Source organism: Phoxinus phoxinus (genome assembly GCF_949152265.1).
Source record: "Phoxinus phoxinus genome assembly, chromosome: 4".
NCBI classification, from domain to species: Eukaryota; Metazoa; Chordata; class Actinopteri; order Cypriniformes; family Leuciscidae; genus Phoxinus; species Phoxinus phoxinus.
The window spans coordinates 32,258,238-32,276,953 of record NC_136879.1 but is presented as its reverse complement, the minus strand read 5'-3'; the positions used below and the strand labels follow the sequence as shown (position 1 = coordinate 32,276,953).

At 38.6% G+C, this 18,716-nt stretch overlaps 1 protein-coding gene across 29 annotated transcripts in view; it reads right to left on the bottom strand.

Moving 5' to 3' along the window:
- The window catches only part of phldb1b (pleckstrin homology-like domain, family B, member 1b), a 59,910-nt gene that overhangs the window by 12,588 nt on the left and 28,606 nt on the right, over positions 1-18,716 (bottom strand). For 5 of the 29 annotated variants that reach the window (XM_079609260.1, XM_079609271.1, XM_079609266.1 and 2 more), the window contains 15 exons: positions 14,542-14,823; positions 12,962-13,108; positions 12,627-12,764; positions 11,940-11,999; positions 10,068-10,196; positions 7,958-8,113; positions 7,766-7,876; positions 6,919-7,008; positions 6,421-6,525; positions 5,368-5,493; positions 3,917-4,075; positions 3,570-3,713; positions 1,095-1,211; positions 816-918; positions 515-565 (listed from right to left, as the gene is read on the bottom strand). In XM_079609260.1, the coding sequence (XP_079465386.1) occupies positions 515-565; positions 816-918; positions 1,095-1,211; positions 3,570-3,713; positions 3,917-4,075; positions 5,368-5,493; positions 6,421-6,525; positions 6,919-7,008; positions 7,766-7,876; positions 7,958-8,113; positions 10,068-10,196; positions 11,940-11,999; positions 12,627-12,764; positions 12,962-13,108; positions 14,542-14,823 (1,918 nt within the window). The remainder of the gene's footprint in view (positions 1-514; positions 566-815; positions 919-1,094; positions 1,212-3,569; positions 3,714-3,916; positions 4,076-5,367; positions 5,494-6,420; positions 6,526-6,918; positions 7,009-7,765; positions 7,877-7,957; positions 8,114-10,067; positions 10,197-11,939; positions 12,000-12,626; positions 12,765-12,961; positions 13,109-14,541; positions 14,824-18,716) is intronic. The other 24 variants (XM_079609283.1, XM_079609279.1, XM_079609277.1 and 21 more) reach the window with 19 other exon arrangements.

Sequence of the window (18,716 nt, the reverse complement as noted above, 5' to 3'; positions counted from 1 at the left end):
AAACTGAAAAAATAAAATGCTTTGGTTATGGAAATGATGTAGTAACTGCAAAAAAAAAAAAAAAAGAATCAAACTGTTCTTATAAGAAAATAAAATAAAAAACTTCATTCATAAGTAGAAGATCAGGATTAATGTATAGAATAGGATTAGGTTCAATGTATATTTGCGTGAAAAGTCATTTTAAGCATAACCCTCAAATTAAATCATAAGGTTTTGAGATCATTACAAACATATTCAGTTAACTTTTGACTAGCAGTGCAGCTTTCAAAAGTGCATGAAACCGTTCATCAATACTATTTATTTATAGATTACGACTGATATTATCTTCCAATCCATGCACGATTAATAAATCCCATACATAAGTGTAAAGAATGCCATAAGCGGAAAAAAACACTGGGGGTAAAGGAACATTTGGACACTGTCAAGCCCATTCCAATGGGGGGAGGAAGTGCACAAAATGTTGAGTTAGAATTGAGGATGATGATTATGATGAACGGCAGTCCAATGCTACTACCTGTGGGACCGTCCGTACTGGAAGAGGACGCAAACACGGAGGGAAAGAATTCTGTTTGAGGGCAAGGTTAAAACAAAACCAAAGAAGAGAACAAAAGAAGAGATGGATAAATTGGCATCCCACGGTCACTATGAATATGAGAGAGAAAAAATCATGGTGGAAATTTAAAAAAGCATGCGGGTTTGAAACAACATGAGGGTGAGTAAATAATGATATTTTCGGTTTAGATATTTCTTGAAGTTTGACGGCTCATCGGTTGTTTGCTCTGAAATATCAGCTGTCAAGCTGTTCTTCTCATTACCTTTCTGCTGGAGAGCCAGCTGCCTCTTGGTCTCGATGTCCTGCAGGGTGGCTGCCAGGTTGCGTGGGAGACTCCCGGTGCTGTTGGCAACCATCAGAGGGCTCTGGGTAAACAAAACAAACAATTATTTCCACCAGCATATTTAACAATAAGGAGGGGACTAAATCGCCATATTAAATGATGCAAGAGATTCTGATAACTGGGGAGTAAATGCACTATTTACCCTGGCAGGGGTGTAACAGAGAATTTACCCTGGCAAGAGGTCAATGCACTATTTACCCTGGCAGGAGTGTTGCGTCCCAGCGTAGCCGTAGTGTATGTGGGGGACAGACCAGCGCTGATTTTCGGTCTCAGTGACGATTGGCTGGTATCACTGTCCAGTCGAGAGCGGTACACCTGTAGGCCAGACAAACTTGACGTGAGTTGAAGTGATGCTTTTTCAAGTTACTAAACAGAGTAAAGGTGTAGTTCAACACAAAATGCAGTCTTCATTCACTCATTGCACGTTTGAATGCAAGTATACGATTTAACAAGACAAACAATACGTTATATGGTTTAAGTGTGCTATAGCACACATATTGCAAAAGTTGAACTACTGTAGAATAAATGAAGTGAACTTGAGTGAACTACACCTTTAAATTAGATTTTTTTATATCAATATTGTTAAAATGCTAAACTCCTTTTTTAAATACTTATTAATAAGAAATTCATTTAAGAAATGAATACTTTTATTCAGGAAATATGCATTAAATTAATCAAGTGACAGCATAGACATTTAAAATGTTCCAAAATATTTATATTTCAAATTAATGCTTTTTTTCTTCGAAATCCTCAAAAAAAAAGTAGGCGGTCACAGTTTCCACAAAAATATTAAGCGGCACAACTGTATTCAAAATTGATAATAATAAGAAATGTTTCTTGAAAGGCAAATCAGCAAATCAGAATGATTTCTGAAGTATCATGTGACACTGAAGACTGGAGTAATGATGCTGAAAATTCATAAGAGCATAAGAGAGTTCTTTCAAAAACATTAAAACATTTAAACAGTAGTGTATAGTTTCACACACTTCACTGAACAATCAACTAAAAAACATGCATGACCAGTAAAAAGTTTGTTTGTAGTTTTTTACAGAAACATTTAAATTCCCTCATCGTTCACTCACTCTCATATCATGCGGTTCAAAACATGAGGTGCGTTTCCGGTACAACGGCATAACTCGCTGCTTAACCACAACGGAAAGATAGCTAGTTTCACGACTGTTTCCCGAAATCATTATAACTTCATTGCACATCCGTCATTCAAACCACATTGGTTCAACAATATAGTTAATATGAGTTCACGCAGGTGGTGGAGTAAAAACGTCAGCTAGTTAATCAGTTCGAGATCAAATTAATGTCTGATTATTGCTGTAAATAGTGAACATGGCATCTGAAGTCTGCTTTGCAATTTTTGTTGACTATGCTGATAACAACGAAACTTGCGACCATAGTTTGCTAACGATGCTGTTGGGAAACGCACCCGAGAATTATGTTTTTTTCATGATGCGCAAAGGGAGTTATTAAGCAGAATGTCCAAGCTGCTTTTCCCCATACAATAAAAGTGAATGGTGATCCCATCTGACAAGCAAGATTTTAAAAGCATAATGACTTCAAATTCATTACATAGTGCAAGACCATTTGTATGTTTTTTTGTTTGTTTGTTTTTTTGTCCTTTTTGAACCTTGATTGCTTCTGGTCCCCAACACTCTCATTGCAATAGAAGAGAGCAGCTCGGACATTCTGCAACTTCTCCTTTTGTGTTCCATTGAAGAAATGTTCAGGTGTCTAACAACGTGAGGGTTTATTAAAAGAAGTTCATTTTCCAGGTGAACTATTACTTTAACAAAAGGCCTTTTTCTTCTATAGATGGTTCTCGACATAATAGTACAGGGGTCCCCAATACTGTTCCTGGAGATTTACCTTCCTGCAGTTCAGATCCAATCCTGATCCAACACACTTGTCTATAATTATTAGCAAAGCCACTTGAAGGCAAGCCTGCAATCTAAGCTGAAAAAAGCATAACACCTGCTAACGCTGCGGTACGTGGAAGGAGACAAGAGGACTTTTTTTTTTAAATGTGTCAATGGAGGAGAGGCTTCACTAAGCTGAATAAATTGCAAATCGACGGCCCATCTGCTAATTTTCAACATGTTTGCTCTGAAACATTCGTTTTGGATCGAGTTTGGATTGAGTTTACACAGAACAAAAAAAAAAAAGCTAATTTATAAGATAAGTCACAGACAATTGCGCTATGGTACTTCTCATTCATTTCTACGGTATCCACAAACAGTGACTAATTGTGAACGAAATTCAATGACGTCAAGGCTGTAATGTGATTGGTTATCAAGGCACACGTGATCCAAGTTAGCCTTTATGCTTTCTCCAACGGTAGAGCCATGGACCCTCGTATCTCCCAATAATAAGACAATCTCTGTCCTGAAGATGTTAAATATCAGGTTCGGTTGCGTTTAATCTAGATAGGAGCTGAACTTTGCAGGAAAGTAAATCTCCATGAACAGGATTGGGCACCCCTGCAATAGTACAACAACAGAAGATGGCAGAAAACCTTAAGATGATGAACAGCCAAAAGCCAAAACAAACAAAATAACATGGAACTCACAAAAAAAACATACTTGGACATATAGTGAGGCCTATGAAGATGAAAATGTGGAAGAGCAGAAGAAGGTGAATGACAGCTGAGCTTTTGGCTGTTACCTGCACAGGCTTGCGTGATGAGAAAGCTTTAGCCGGGAGGGGAGGAGGGCAGAGCTGGTTTACATCTCCAGCTGCCATTACCTCCTGGTACCAGCGATCTAAATCTAGAGCGGGCATCTGAGGCCTTCCCCAGTCCGACTGACGCTTTACACACGCAGCACATCCATTAGTACAGAGAGCATGAGCAGGAGAGAGAAAGGTGGGACGGTGGAATGCCAGAGAGAGAAAGAGAAGAGTGTTAATGAGCAACTGAATGATTTGTACAATGACAGAATGACACAGGTAGTTGGCGATACCCAGCCATAACAAGGAATCGCACGAGAAAGAACAGAGGAGAAGACACACACCTCGAAGGAGAGAGTGAGGGAGGAGCCATGAGGGGAGGGAAGGCAGGAGAAGGCGGAGTCTGCGAGAGAAGGATGAAGTAATTGGATGGGTGAGGTAGGGGAAGACTCCACCTTCGGCATCCCATAGATCTGGTTTAATTGGCCCACGGTCACATACTCCTGAAATTCACGAGTGACAAACGGACCCAGGCAGGAGGAAAACAGGAAGTAGCAGAGCAGGAAAGAGAAGACAACGTGTTATGGAGAGTTTAGCATCTGAAAAGAATGCAAGTAACTAGAATACATAATTAACAAAGTTATTCAGTGCCCTAGTTCTCAATACATAAACCTCATCCCTTATACCGTGTCCTAACCAGGTGCAACGCGCCAAATTTCCAGCGGCGGGTAATTTTTTTGTTCACAGTGAAAATGAAAACAGCTAATTAGAACATATTTGATGTTTAATATACAGTTATGTGGAGTGAGATTTCAATCAATGAGATTTCACTATGGGCAAAACTATCTAACAATGTTACAGAAACAGAAAAATGAATGACAAAATGCAGCTGGTTAGGACAAAACCTAACATGTAAGAGATCGCCTTTTTGCAACAAGCCTAAAGATTGATTAGAGAGACTTGGTCATTCTATAAAGCAGGTGCCATTTATTTCCCTTTATTTATTTATGTTTTTATTTTTTATCTGTCCCACCTCTGTTTCCAAGCAAAATATATTCTACCTTTATTATTTATATGCATATCTTCCTTGAAATTTTATGAAAGCATAATTATATCCAAACCAGTGTTCATCTGGTATTATTTATATACTATTATAGTTTATTAACTATACTATAACGACCTTTTTACTTTTATATTAATTGTACTTTTTTTTCATAATTATGATATGTTGTCAAGATATGTTGTCATTTTCATTAGTTTCTTTTTTTAAACATCACTATTTATGTTATTTTTTTTTTAGTTTTTATTTGAGTTCAGTTTGTAATTATATGTCAAGCTAGTAATTTTAGTGTTAGCTGCCAAGGCAACATATCTAATTTTAAGTTCTAAGTTTTTCATTGAATTTGTGTAATTTATTTTATTTCTGATTTATTTTAATTAACAAAAATGTTTTTAATAGTTTTAGGTAACGTTAATAATCTGAATTTATATTACATTAAAATACAATATATTCACTGTTTTTAGCTTGAGATGGCGTAGGGTCGTTTTTTTAACACTTAAATACATAATTTGTCAGAATGTTTATGATAAATTATCTTCTCAAAATGGAAAGAGCACCTGATTCAAAGCATGCCCTACTATAATGCTTGGTGATGGTCATGTAGGGCTATATGATATATAGCAGAGAAAGAAAAAATATATATCTCTACAACACAAAAGTAAGTAGCACTAAAGGGAAAACGAAAGGGGAGAAGCTGAAAAGAGAGAAGCAGAAAGAAGAGAGCAGCTATGATACCTCACGGGGGGCAGTTACAGCTGGGTCAAGGGCAAGCGAGAGGCCATGTGAGGAAGCATTGGCGAGCTGGATGTCATGGCAATCACTCCCATACATCTTATAAACATCCGACAGCTTCAAGTACTCCTGAGACACATTAACAGCCAACCCATTCACGCAGGACAGAAGTTCAGCTGTCAGTTTATTCACATCCAAACCCCACAAGAGCAGTTCTGTCATATTCATACACCTACAGTGACAGGTATGCCTTGCTCAACCAACAACGTCATGCCTCTTAACGTCATCTAACTCTTAAGATTTACAAATTACAAGTTAGCCCAACTACAGTCCTTTTTTTTTTTTTAAAGATACTTTAAGTTTACTCGGTTTACTCCGCAAACACTTAACAAAAAGTAGCTAACTACACTTCTCCCATTTTTACAAAAGATTTCCATTTCAAGTAAGTCCTCTTTTATCTTTTTTATTAGTAGAAGGATCATGTGACACTGAAGACTGGAGTAATGATGCTGAAAATTCAGCTTTGTCATCACAGGAATACATTTCAGTTTAAAATATATTAAAATAGAAAAGTTATTTTAAATTGTAAAAATATTCCACAATATTACTGCATTACTGACCCAAAACTTTTGAATGGTAGTGTATCTGGAACAAAAACAATTATCTAAATTTTTTTACTAATGAAACTAGGAAAACAAATATCTGCACAGTAATTCTGAAATTGAAACACTTGTTGGTTACTTACTTTCCAAACAATACAATTCATTCCAATAAGTACTTTTAGTTATTTCTCAACACTAAATGGTACACAATCACTAAACTGATTTATAAGTGCCTTGGCTACACACAAAATCAATCAACCCCATTAAAATCTTCCAAGGAAGTGTGATTTGCCTTTGGAAGCCTCCAAACTTGAGATCCCAACAAGTCTAGTGCTCTCAACAATGCAACACTAATTGAGATATTTTGTACTGCCATGTTCTCAGAGCACGTATTAGTCAATATTGGCAGTTTTAGATGCGCCAGGCTGCATGCACTGACTGTTAGTTTAGTTACCTCCTGAGGCATGATGGGATATGAGTGGAATGAGGATGCATGAAAGGGGGAGGAGGAGGGCTGGTCATCGTCTAAGAGGTCAGCCTCGCTGATGTGAAGCACATCCTGGGCGGAGGTTTATAAGTCAAACAATATCCTGAGTCTAAAAGATTTAATTTCCTGTTTTGCTAACCCAATTATTACGGGTTGGCACATGGGATGCATATGCTATCAGGAACATATGGCTAAAAAGCTAGCCTTTCCTAGCCCAAGAAACCCAAACTACAAAGTTCACTAAGGTGAATTGCAAAATGTCTTGCAAAGAAACACACTATGGGTCCACGTCAACCATTTTAGGGTCACATGGTGGGATCATACATAGCTCAAACAACATTTTAAAGATATGTTAACCATCAAATGAATTCTTATTTCAAGCAGAGGAGCAGATATTCAGCAGTTATTTATTGTAGCCTCGTGTAACAGGCACATCAAGCATTTTATGATTACAATCCTGCTTACCTCCTTTATAGTGTTGGAGCTTTTGGGGAACGTCTTTCCACCAGTTAGGCTCTGGTACCTTCTCTCCAGACTGGCCAGCCTTTCCTTTTCCTAAAAAACAGATTCCAAATCAATCAGTTAAAAAAGGTGTCACAGTTTCCAAAAAGTATTAGGCAGCACGACTTTGTTCAACATTGATAATAATAAGAAATGTTACTTAAGCAGCAAATCAGCATATTAGAATGATTTCTGAAGGGTCATGTGACACTGAAGACTGGAGTAATTCAGCTTTGCCATAACAGAAATAATATTTCTCACAACTTGTGTGCTTTTTCTGGATGAGACGTGTGAACTACAGCGCAAATAGAGTTGCATCTTGCAGCCGTGCACAGAAGACCAACGGCCAAGGTCAAGAATTTCATTAAATAATATCATACAAATTTGGTTTGTTTTTCACCAAACCCTATCATATACCACCAGAACATTTGGAATTTACGGCACGTGTCTCATGGGATCATTCTGTGACGCTTTTACATCTTTCTAAAAAACCTTCATGCTATTCACTGTAATTCTATGGATGAGCACAAGCAGGACATTTTGGTAAAAAATACTCCTTTTGTGGTCCATAAAAGGGCATATGTCATTAGAACAACACCAGGGTGAGTAAATGATGACTTCATTTTCATTTTAGGGTGAACTTTTCCTTTATTGATAAACTTTTTTTGTTGGGTTTATTTTAACCTAGCAACAACATATTGAGATGAAAGAGCTTTTGGCGAAATTTGGTGCCAGTCCTCACCCCTAAGTGTTCTCAAATTGGGGAAGAACATTCAAAGTGTATATTATAAGTAATTTCCATTTCCTGCACCTTCTGTAGCAGCTGCAAGGTGATGCTTCTGTCCTTGACCAGCCTCTCACACTCCTGAGCAGCCTGTATTCCCAGCTGACTGGCCTGGCTTTCCAATGCTGCAACCTTGTCCTGGAAACAACAATTCGGACAAGAGTTTGAGATGCTCTTGGTGGTTCCATGCATTTTTATATATGCGTGTATGCTATTTACCTTTCTTTTGGCGACACTGCTGTGGTACTGGGCTCTGTCCTGCAGCAGCTGCTGGCTGATGGTCTCACGCTCCTCCTCTAGACTGCTCTCCTTCTCTAACTGCTGGAACTCCAGGTCCTCAAACTGCTTTGTCGCAGCCTCAAGAGTATCAGCTTCCTACACACACATGCATCCAAGCATGGGGTCAATATCTAATCAAAGCATCCCATTAACAACAGCACTGAGCAAGTTCCGCAGCAGCCAAGCTGAGTCAGTTTAAAGGGATGAAAATTCTGACATCACTTACTCAGTTTTTTTCTTCTTCTGTTAAACACAAAACAAGATATTTAAAAAAATGTTGGTAAACAGATGGTTGACGCCAGCCATTGACTTCCATACTAGGAAAAAAAAATACTATGGAAGTCAATGGGTGCTGTCAACTGTCTGGTTACCAGCATTCTTTAAAATATCTTCTTTTGTGTTGAACAGAAGAAAGAAACTCATACAGGTTTGGAACAACAAGAGGGTGAGTAAGTGATGACAAAATTTTCAGTTTTTGACGTGAACTATCCCTTTAAGAAACCACAGGAAGGAACTGATTGGAACGTTATGCTACACTATGGGCTGTCAATCTTATCTAGACCAGGGACCCCCTAATACAAACACTATGTAACTAATTAATTATCTAATTAATTTAATATTAACATTCTATTAACATTTTGAAATATAGAGAATATTTCGACACATTCTTAAGATATTTCAATATGCTTTACATGTACCGGTATATATAATTTCAAATACTTTCTGCAGTAACTTCAGGGATTCCCAGGGGTCCAGTTGAAAAACTTTGTGATCTATGTGTAATAATACACTCTTCCAAAATCCTTTAAGATCTATCATGTCAAATTACATCCAACTGAAATCCAAGTACATCAAATAAAATTTAAACACTCAGCTGTGATGGAAAATGAGGAATATCTTTGAGACTTCTTCCTTCAGAACATAAATTAATCTCATAAAAGCCAACAAATCTGTTTATAACGCAGAAGAGTCTTGTCTTTTCTATATACAGATCTCAAGGACTTTGGCAAACCCTTGCTGTCAATTCATCAAAGCGTTTCTGACATTGTAAAGCTTGAATGCTCTGTGCACAAATGACATCTCTTCTCTCTCGTGCAACCCTTGGGACATTTCTCTTTGCAAAAAGGGCTAGTCATCAAAACCACTGCCCAGGCACTGTCCAAAGAGATTCCTTTGATCATGCAAATCAAAAGGAAAATAATAGATATGACATTTCTTCATTTTTTAAACAAAAACGTCCTGCTTTGAATTTTAGTGCCTTTATACACAAATCAAATCAAGAAGATACATCTCAAAAACATATTTTGGCAGTAGTATCAATCTGTGTGGTATATAGAGAGAGAGAAGTGCACGATTTTCTCCAAGGCAAGTTTAGCGCAAACTCCACCCTAAGCAATTCAAAAGATTTTATTGGTCATGTCAATGACAGTGCTGCTTCACACTGAAATGAATACTAAACCCTAACCCTTTACCCTATCTGATCTAATCCATCCATTATTTTTCTGAAATCTGAACTTGCTTTGACAGGTGACTGCGTGATTGCATTGACCAATGAAATCGGTTGTGGGGAGGATTTTGCGCTTAACTGGATTGGGGGGGAAATCATGTGAGAGAAGTGAGAGGTGTCAAAACAACACTATAGCACTACGTTAGTTTCTGCATTAATATATTAGTACAAAGTTAAATGGTATTATTACTTTGGCACCAGACAGTAGCATTAAAGAAACCTCAATAATACACCCAAAAGCATGCAAAGTTCTCAACATTTCACCACTGAACACCAGTTTACCTCCAATAAAAAATGTAGACACTTTCTTCAGTCCACTAAACTAAGGCAGACAGGATTTAAAACATGGTGTTCCAAGTGACAATAATTTCTAATAATAATAATAAACATGGAATCATATTTCTGCTGGGATCATCATGATGGATTTGGTGCATAGACAGCCCAATAGAACTTAGTTGTGTATCTGGAAGGTGGGGTTTATGAAGCCAGGGCTGTGGGGCAGAAGCAGTTGGTAAAGTGCTGATGTTCCTGACGGTCACTGACCCTCTTGAGTTGTTCCTGTAACTGCTCCCTCAGAGACTCAGGGCAGTTATGGAGCTGGCTCTTCAACTCATTGTACCCATCCTGAAGCCTCTCCAGGGCTTCCCGCTCCACGTCAACATTAGCCCTCTCCTAGAAAGAAAACACACCATCCGGGAATGGGGAGAGAAAGAGAACACAGCTCAAATCCACGCCATGCAGAAGCATCCGAGGTTAGAGGTCACAACAGAGTGGATGGAGCCAGAAAGGATGAACACTAAGCCTTATAAAACACTATGAACTACGTGACACTGGACTGTAGGCCGTCAACAGGGCCAAACAGACTTCTGTTCTCAGGCATTTCTTGATCAAAGATTTCAGATGTAATACATTTCTGCTGGTATGTGCTGTTTAGATGAGATTATGCCATACCAGAGGGCAGGAAATAGCTGGCTAGTTTGAAGCTTGCTTTTTTTCTCTCTTTTATCATAAAAAGAAAGATTTGCAATAGCATCATACTTGATACTTCCGATATATATATATATTAAAGTTAGTCCTGAGATAGTTCTATGTCTACATATGCTGAGATACCCTAATGCACATTGAATTCATGCATTGTGCTCTCTTCCAGACCAATATGAGCACACTTATAGCACGTCAAAAAAAAAATCAATATATCAAAGCACAGACAGAACAACATTCTGTTTAAAGAAAAGCCATTTCCAAGGTTTATAGGGGAATTATCCATGTTTGCACGAACACTGCACAGATCGATTGCGGTCAAGATCAATCTAGTACAAATTGCAGCCGGTCAGTGACTGGTAACATTAGCTTGGTGGCAGCCATCCCCACGGGGGAAAAAGGGTTCAAAGCAAACAAATTTATCAATAAAGACCTGAATGGACAATGGACCAATCCAGAGTCTTTGAATAAACTCTTTATCTTTTTATATCAAGAATAATTCTTAATTCACCCAATAAGGGAAATTGTTTGCTTGCCCTCATGTCATTTCAAACCCATTTGAGCTTTTTCCCCTTCTGTGGATCACAAAAGCAGAATTTTTCAACTGTTTAATTTGGTTCAAAAAACTGTTTCGAATGATTCATTCAAATCATGTCTGTCAAACAAACCTATCATATTACTTGGGATACCTTTTTTTTTTTTACTTGAGCTCCGGTCCCCATTCTCTGTAATTGCATGGAAAATAACAAAAAGAACTGTGTTCAAAATGTCCCCTTTTGCGTTCCACAGAAAGAAAGTCATACAAAAGTCATATTGACTGAATCTACATTTTTGGGGTGAACAATCACTTTAAGCATTTCTCCAAGAGCCTAATACTTGGCAGGATTGAAAAATACTAAAATACACAGAGAAACCCAGAAAAAGATGAATGGAAGAAATAAAGGCTGGATTTCCAAAACAGCATGCAGGAAAAGGCTTTCTAAAAGACAAACATTGTCAGTCACCGAGTCTCGCACCACTGGAGCTATTGTCCCTCAAAGCCAGTACGCTAATCCCAAAGCCGGAGTTTGCGCTAAGCTAAACAGTTTTGAACTCGAGGGGACGAGCAGTAGAAACGGAGAGACTGTGAGTGCAGAAAAAAAGCAGTGAGGAGATTAGAGGTTAATGAAGGCTTGTTAGTGTTGCCAAGCTTTGTAGAGGACCTGATGAGAACCACCACAAAAGGAGAGGAAAAAGACAATACCTCTTGTGAATGAATGCTTGATTACCAAACAGTACCTTGGTTTTCTGCCCAAACTAAACCAGTGAACTGCATTTAAATGTGACTATCATCTTCAGATCCTCTATTGTAGAATGACCAGATATAATGGGAAGAGGTTTGGCTAGTTTGGATGAGCAATGTCGCGTTTTTTTTTTTCTTTCTTTTTTTTTTACCTTGGGATGGCAATCGAAACCAGAATGGGCCTTGAGTGGCCATCCGGCAGAATGGCATGCCTTTAAGGAATGTCAGAGACCAGAAAGAGCTGTTCAGTCCAGAGAGGCTCAACAGTATAAAACAAAAACACAATCCAGACGGGGATTTGAAACTCTTCACTTCACAATTAAGGTGCGGTCACAAATTACGTGAGCAAAACAAGGTCAATTGTCTATTGTCAGTAGTATAGATGTATGAAGCACCGCTTAAGAAATCAGCTCAAGCAGCTCTCTGTTGGTCAACACAGTGAATTCATGTGACAAACTAAAACCCGTTGCAAAATCTGCAATTTTTCGGCATCACACGAAATTCACGATCGCGTAGATTCCTATTGTTATTACTGGAAAATTTGCAGAACAATGATAAATATGACCGCACCTTTATATCTAAATGACAAATGAATGTATATCCTGCTGAAAAACATAGCATTGCTGGTCACCAGCTTAAGGTTTATGTTTTGCATGCTGGGAACTTATGCTGGTCGGCTGATGATAGCTAGACCAACTCTATACCAGCCTGGAACAACATGGAATTCACGCTGGTTTATGCTGGATTTTTCAGCAAGGTAAATGTCCAATTATGGAATGCGTGTCTGAATATTGAACAATTACATTCAGTGTGCTTTGTATGTGGTGTGAGTGTCCTACCTTGTCTTTCTCTCTCTGGATGGTGTTCTCCAGTTCGCTGAGTTTGCGCTGCAGCTGGTTGATAATATCAGTCTCGGCCTCGATTTGCTCCAGCTCGGCCTGTCTCTCTCCCTGCAGCAGAGCTCTCTCCATCTCCGCCTGTCCAGATCAACACGTCAGATACAGCAATTCTCACAAAGTCCTCATTAACACACCCTAGAGACCCATCTGACATTCTCTGTTCCACCACGCATCACTTCCTGCTGCTCTTATCCACTATAATTAGGAAAGGACTTCCTGTATATTCTTCAGTGTATTTAACCAGCTACACAGACATGTTTAAGAGAACGGCTCACCTCTTGTTTGGACTCCTGAAGTTGCTGCTCCAGTTCTGTGATTCGACCTTTGAGTTCATCTACCTTTGCCAGCACTCGAACCCGCTCCTCCTCCAGGTACCCCAGTTCCAGACGGCCAACGCTGCCCGATCCCAGAGAGTCCTCTGCCTGAATACACACCACACTCAGTTTATGTGATTTACTGTTTATGTACACTATCATTCAGTTTGGTGTCAGTTTTTGAAAGAATTGTCTTATGCTCATCAAGGCTGTGTTTATTTGATCAAAACTACAGTGAAATATTGTGCAATATTATTACAATTTAAAATAACTGTTTTCTATTTAAATATATTTTAAATTAAAGGCCAGATTTACTAACAGCTTACGCCGTTAGGGTTAGGGTTAATATACTGTCAGTGAAGAATTAGCGTCGAAAAGGTGTGGACAGTTATTTTTGCGGATGACATTATTGCATGCATTTGTAGGAGTTTCCCTTTCAGACACAACATTTATGGTAGGAGAGTATTTAAATGAATCATGCAAGGTGATTTACTGAGGTTTGAGCTCAATTTACTGGTATTTGTGCCACTATTTACTGCCCAAAACGCATGTCTAAAACCAGACGCTAATTTGAGCAGCTCACGGTAGATTGTGTTGGCCATTATGGAAATAATCCGGTGTCTGTACTTTCATTTGAACTTTCCACTCCCATCTGCACTTTTTGGGAATTGCGCTCTCACGCTAATTTGCCCCGTTTAGTAAATCTGGCCCTTAATTTATTCCTGTGATATCTAAGCTGAATTTTCAGCAGGCGATACTCCAGTCACTCCAGAAATATGTATTATTATTATCAATGTTGAAAACAGTTGTATTGCTAAATATTTTTGTGGAAATCATGATATTTATTTTTCAGGATTCTTTGATTAATAAAAAAAAGTTCAAAAGAACAGCATTTATTTGAAATAAAACTCTTTTGTAACAATCTAAAAGGTCTTTACAGTAACTTTACCATGGTAGTTTAATAATACAATTATATGTATTAAAGGGGTGGTAAAGTATGATTTCACTTTTCTTACTTTAGTTAGTGTGAAATGTTGCTGTTTGAGCATAAACAACATCTGCAAAGTTACAACGCTCAAAGTTCAAAGCAAAAGAAGATATTTGCTTTTAAAGAAAAGGACTACAACAAACGGCTGGTAGGGACTACACGACATTCCTCCGGGGTTAGTGACATCAGCAAGTCTAGAATGTACATAAACCCCACCCCCGGGAACACGCAGTCCATGTTGAGAAGAGGAAAAGTTGTTAGTCAGCAGCTCATTTGCATTTAAAGGGCACAAGACGGTGCGTTTAGCAAATCCTCAAAAAGTGACAACTTTAACATGCTATATAAAAATATAATTTTGTGCTAAAACTTCACACACACACTCTGGGGACATCAGAGATTTATTTTACATATTGTGAAAATGCCATTTTACCACCCCTTTAATATTGTTGAATTTATTAAAATACAGATACAAACTTTGCTAATGGTGAAAATGCATACAGTGACCCAATAAACCGACAACTGTTCTGATATGAATAAGGAAAAAGAGTCCGACCTGTCCATTTTGCCCATTTAGCAGAACTGGTAAGGTCCGTCGGTCCTGCTGCGCACTCTCAGTGCTGCTGCTGTCCTCCTTCAGGTTCTCCTCTTGGCTCTCACGATGTCTCTGCGCCACCCTCAGCGAAGCGCTGCTCACACTGTCCATGGAAGGACGTCTGTTAAGCCCCTCCCTCGAGCCAAGCCCAGAGACGCCCATCCTGCCCAGATCTCCCGCCGGCCCGTCACCCTTGTTATACTCAGCGCATAGGTTCAAGATTGTCTCCAGCCGCTGCCGTTCCTAAAACACAACAGAGAGAGCAACATTAGATGAGTCAGGGGTGGCAAAAATTGCCCTCACGTTATCTAATTTCCTCTGCGCCAGCCTCTGGCACTCAGCATCCAACTGATGCCAATCTGAAGAGAGAGGAGAGGAAATAAACAGAAGCGCCACTGTCTGGAGCAACTCTTATCAGGCCCTGTCTTCAAGCGAGAGGACGCGGCCCTGTTTTCAGCACATACAAACACTCAGAGCAATGCGCTTGTCAGAACAGGCCCTCAATTACAGCAGACACGGAAACAACCATGCATCTACACAGAACTCACGTCGTGTCAGCCTGGGGGGTCTGAATGTGGTAACAGCTGCCCTCTTAAGCCAGTCGAGCCCACCTCCAAAGACACATTCTCAGTGTGACCTTTGGACATTACATGACATTTGCTCTAGACCGAGTGACAGGCTGTATGGTACACAAACGGAAAGAATAAACTTTTCACGTTTTCAGGATATGCTACTATCTATAAATGCTTGCCAGGTTCGCTGTAATGTTTTATGTGGTTATAAGGCATGTACAAATGCTGTTTAGGTCCTATAAATACAATTTATTAATGCAATTGCGGCACATTATTACTGTGCGACCAGTTAGCGCTGAGAAATCATTCAATGATTGGCTGACAATGAATATGTGAATATTTGGCTGCCTATAAAATGTATTTTATTTCTAGGACACGGGTTACAAACTTTGTCCTATGACCTACATTATTAAATTACTAAAAAAATATTTGTTTGCAATGCTAATCAGTATATAAATATCTTAAATTGTACATCTTTATGTGTTTGCAGATTATGTTTATATTGTTTTAATTTTATACAATACCATTCAAAAGTTTAGGGTAAGTTCGTTTTGGGAAAGAAATTAATATTTGTATTAAGCAAGGATGCATTCAATTGATCAATTGTGACAGTAAAGACCTGTATAATGTTACAAATGACTACTATTTCAAATAAATCTACTTCTATCTAACAAATAACTTTATATTAATGATAAAATCCTGAAAAAACTATAATGGTTTCCATAAAAAAATAAATAGGAAGAAATTACATTTTAAATATATTAAATGTATTCATAAAAGAGACTAAGTGTACATTTAAAAATACATATTTAATTTCCATGAAATCTCAATCTCTTGAGAGTCGCTCCATCACAAACGGCCCAGCTAGAAAAACCCTGCTGCAGGAGGTAAAATAATTGCACATGTTTAAATCTACACCAGAAAAGGAAGATAAACAAAAAGAGGCAGGCTGGTATTCCAGCAGGTTGTGTGTGCTCTCTTTGATGTGCTCTAGAGACTCGATGAGCTCAGTGTGATTTGTGGAGCACTGTGATGAGTATTCTCCAAACCCTTAATTAGCCCAACCTGCAATCATCAGCCCACTAAATCTCCAAGATCACACTGAGAGGAGGAACAAGGCAGAGAATCAGTTCAGACTGTTCCCATGGCTCTTTCCCATCAATGCTATAAGAAAAAAACATGATCATGATGTTTATTTTTATATGACTATCCAATGTGTGCATATATATATATATGTAGGCCTATGTACAGTACTATGCTAAAGTCAAAAGTACAGCTCTGGAAAAAAATAAGAGACCACTGCAAAATCAACAGTTTCTCTGGATTTATTATTTATGTATATTTTTGAGTAAAATGAACATTTTTGACTTCTACAAACTACTGAAAACATTTCCTCCAAAAAAAAAAAAAAAAAAAAAAAAGGTAATTTAGAGCATTTATTTGCAGAAAATGACAACTAGTCAAAATAACGAAAAAAGATCCCATGATTTCAGACCTAAAATAATGCAAAGAAAACAAGTACATATTGATTTTTAAACAACAAAATACTGTTTTAACCTTCAGATTCAGAAATCAATATTTGGTGAAATAATCCTGATTTAAAATCACAGCTTTCATGCATCTTGGCATGCTCACTATCAGTCGGTCACATTGCTGTTGGGCGACTTCATGCCACTCCTGGCAAAAAATTTCAAGCAGCTTTGCTTTGTTCATTTGACTCAAACATATACATATAAACTGCTAATATTGGTCCCTTAATTTTTTCCCAGAGCTGCGTACACACATGATTGAGCCAACGTGTTTTGGTTTAAATTAGGCTCAGAGAGACCATTGAAACTGATCAACTGTGACATGAACTGCTTTAAAAATCCACAGCTCCTCACACAGGAGAACTTTCAATCACTTATCAGAATCACATCAACATGTCTTCACCTGACAGGGCTGTCTCCTCCAGAAAATTACACGTCTGAATTACGAAAAGCTTTCATTCCTCAGGCTTCCAGGCTCTTTAACATCCCAGAGACCCTTCTAATACCGAAGGGGTGATATCACAGAAAACTTCTCGTCAACTACAATTTGCACCAGTAAGTGCTGTATACAATAACAGCTCATTATCTCCACTTCACGCCACTCCACTAAAGCCAAGAGCAACATCACCCATTTCACAGATTTTTGAAGAGGCTCTCACTTCTAAAAGAGACGTTTAGTCCCAGTTTAGACCAGGACTAACAGCACACCCCAATGTGCACAACACTCATTTATGAGTTTAAAGGGTCCTCTGTAGTTGTCATCATTAGCAGGTCCCCCAGGGGAAGGAAATAGTTTAAGATCGTGGTGGCACACCCTGAGTTTTTAAAAGCGCTCTGAAACACACAGAGGCTGAAGGAACCGTAGGAGGGAATATAATCATTTGATCTGTTTCCATACAGGCCTGTGAAACCTCTGATCCCAGAGTTTATAGCCAAGCTTCATGAGTGTTTCCAATCAAAACTGGGGCTACCCTGAACACTTCTAAAGAAAGATGCTGTTTAATTGTGCTGTAAAGTAGCACACATTCAACACATGAAGGAATTTGTTTAAGCCCTAGTCACATAACACATTTGACTGAACAACGACAGACTGAATATGTACACTGACTGAATATGCCAGTTTAATGTTTAAGAGTACAATATTGGTAATCAAACAGTAGTTTTATGCCACATTTGGACTTAAATACACTTTTATATGCACAATAAAACTAACCTTGATAGAAGAATGCAATGAAAACCACTCACTCACCCTCATTGTGACGTGTTAAAAGTCGCAAGCTAGCTCGAGTCCTGTGGTTCTCTCAGATGTTTCCTCATTGAGTAGCTCTCCAGAACTCACACACATGCTGAGACAGATGAACAAATAAAGCCCCTAGTCCCTCCGCCTCCAGCACACACACATACAATCTCTGGTCTGCTTTCTCAAAGTGTGTGCCGGTAGGTACATGAAGCACTACATCTGTGCCGGTGGCTGCTAATGAACATGAATCAATGTTCGCAGAGGTTCACTGAAGCTTGTTTTATCTATCACGACTTTAAAACAAACGCAGCCACAAGTTTAAACGGTATTCATTGAAACCCACTCAGGGGTCAGTGCTCACTAAACAACATGGCTCGCGTGGGTGCCGGTCAGATGTTCTCTCAGATGGAGAAATACGGGTAATGTGAAAATGACTGTTCACTGCATGCTAAAACCCAGATGGAAAAATATAGACGGTTTCCACTGTTCCGGTATGTACGTAGGATACCCATTAAGCACTTCATACTTTCCAGATGACAGCAACGAGCAGACGTAGCCCTCTGTTTACAAATCACCCAGCTATGCTATGAGTTTTTTGGTGAACATGTCTTGAAGGCAAAGTTCTCACTCAGGTGTGTGTCCATTTGGGGAAAATGGAAAAGCCAAAGTGGATTTTCTAAAATCCTGTTAAGAAAAAAACAAAAAGTTGTTCAAAGGACCTTTTAATGATCACCCTACATTGGCATGACGTTCAAATTTCAATAATACAATATCATATTTTTTTATTGTATCAAA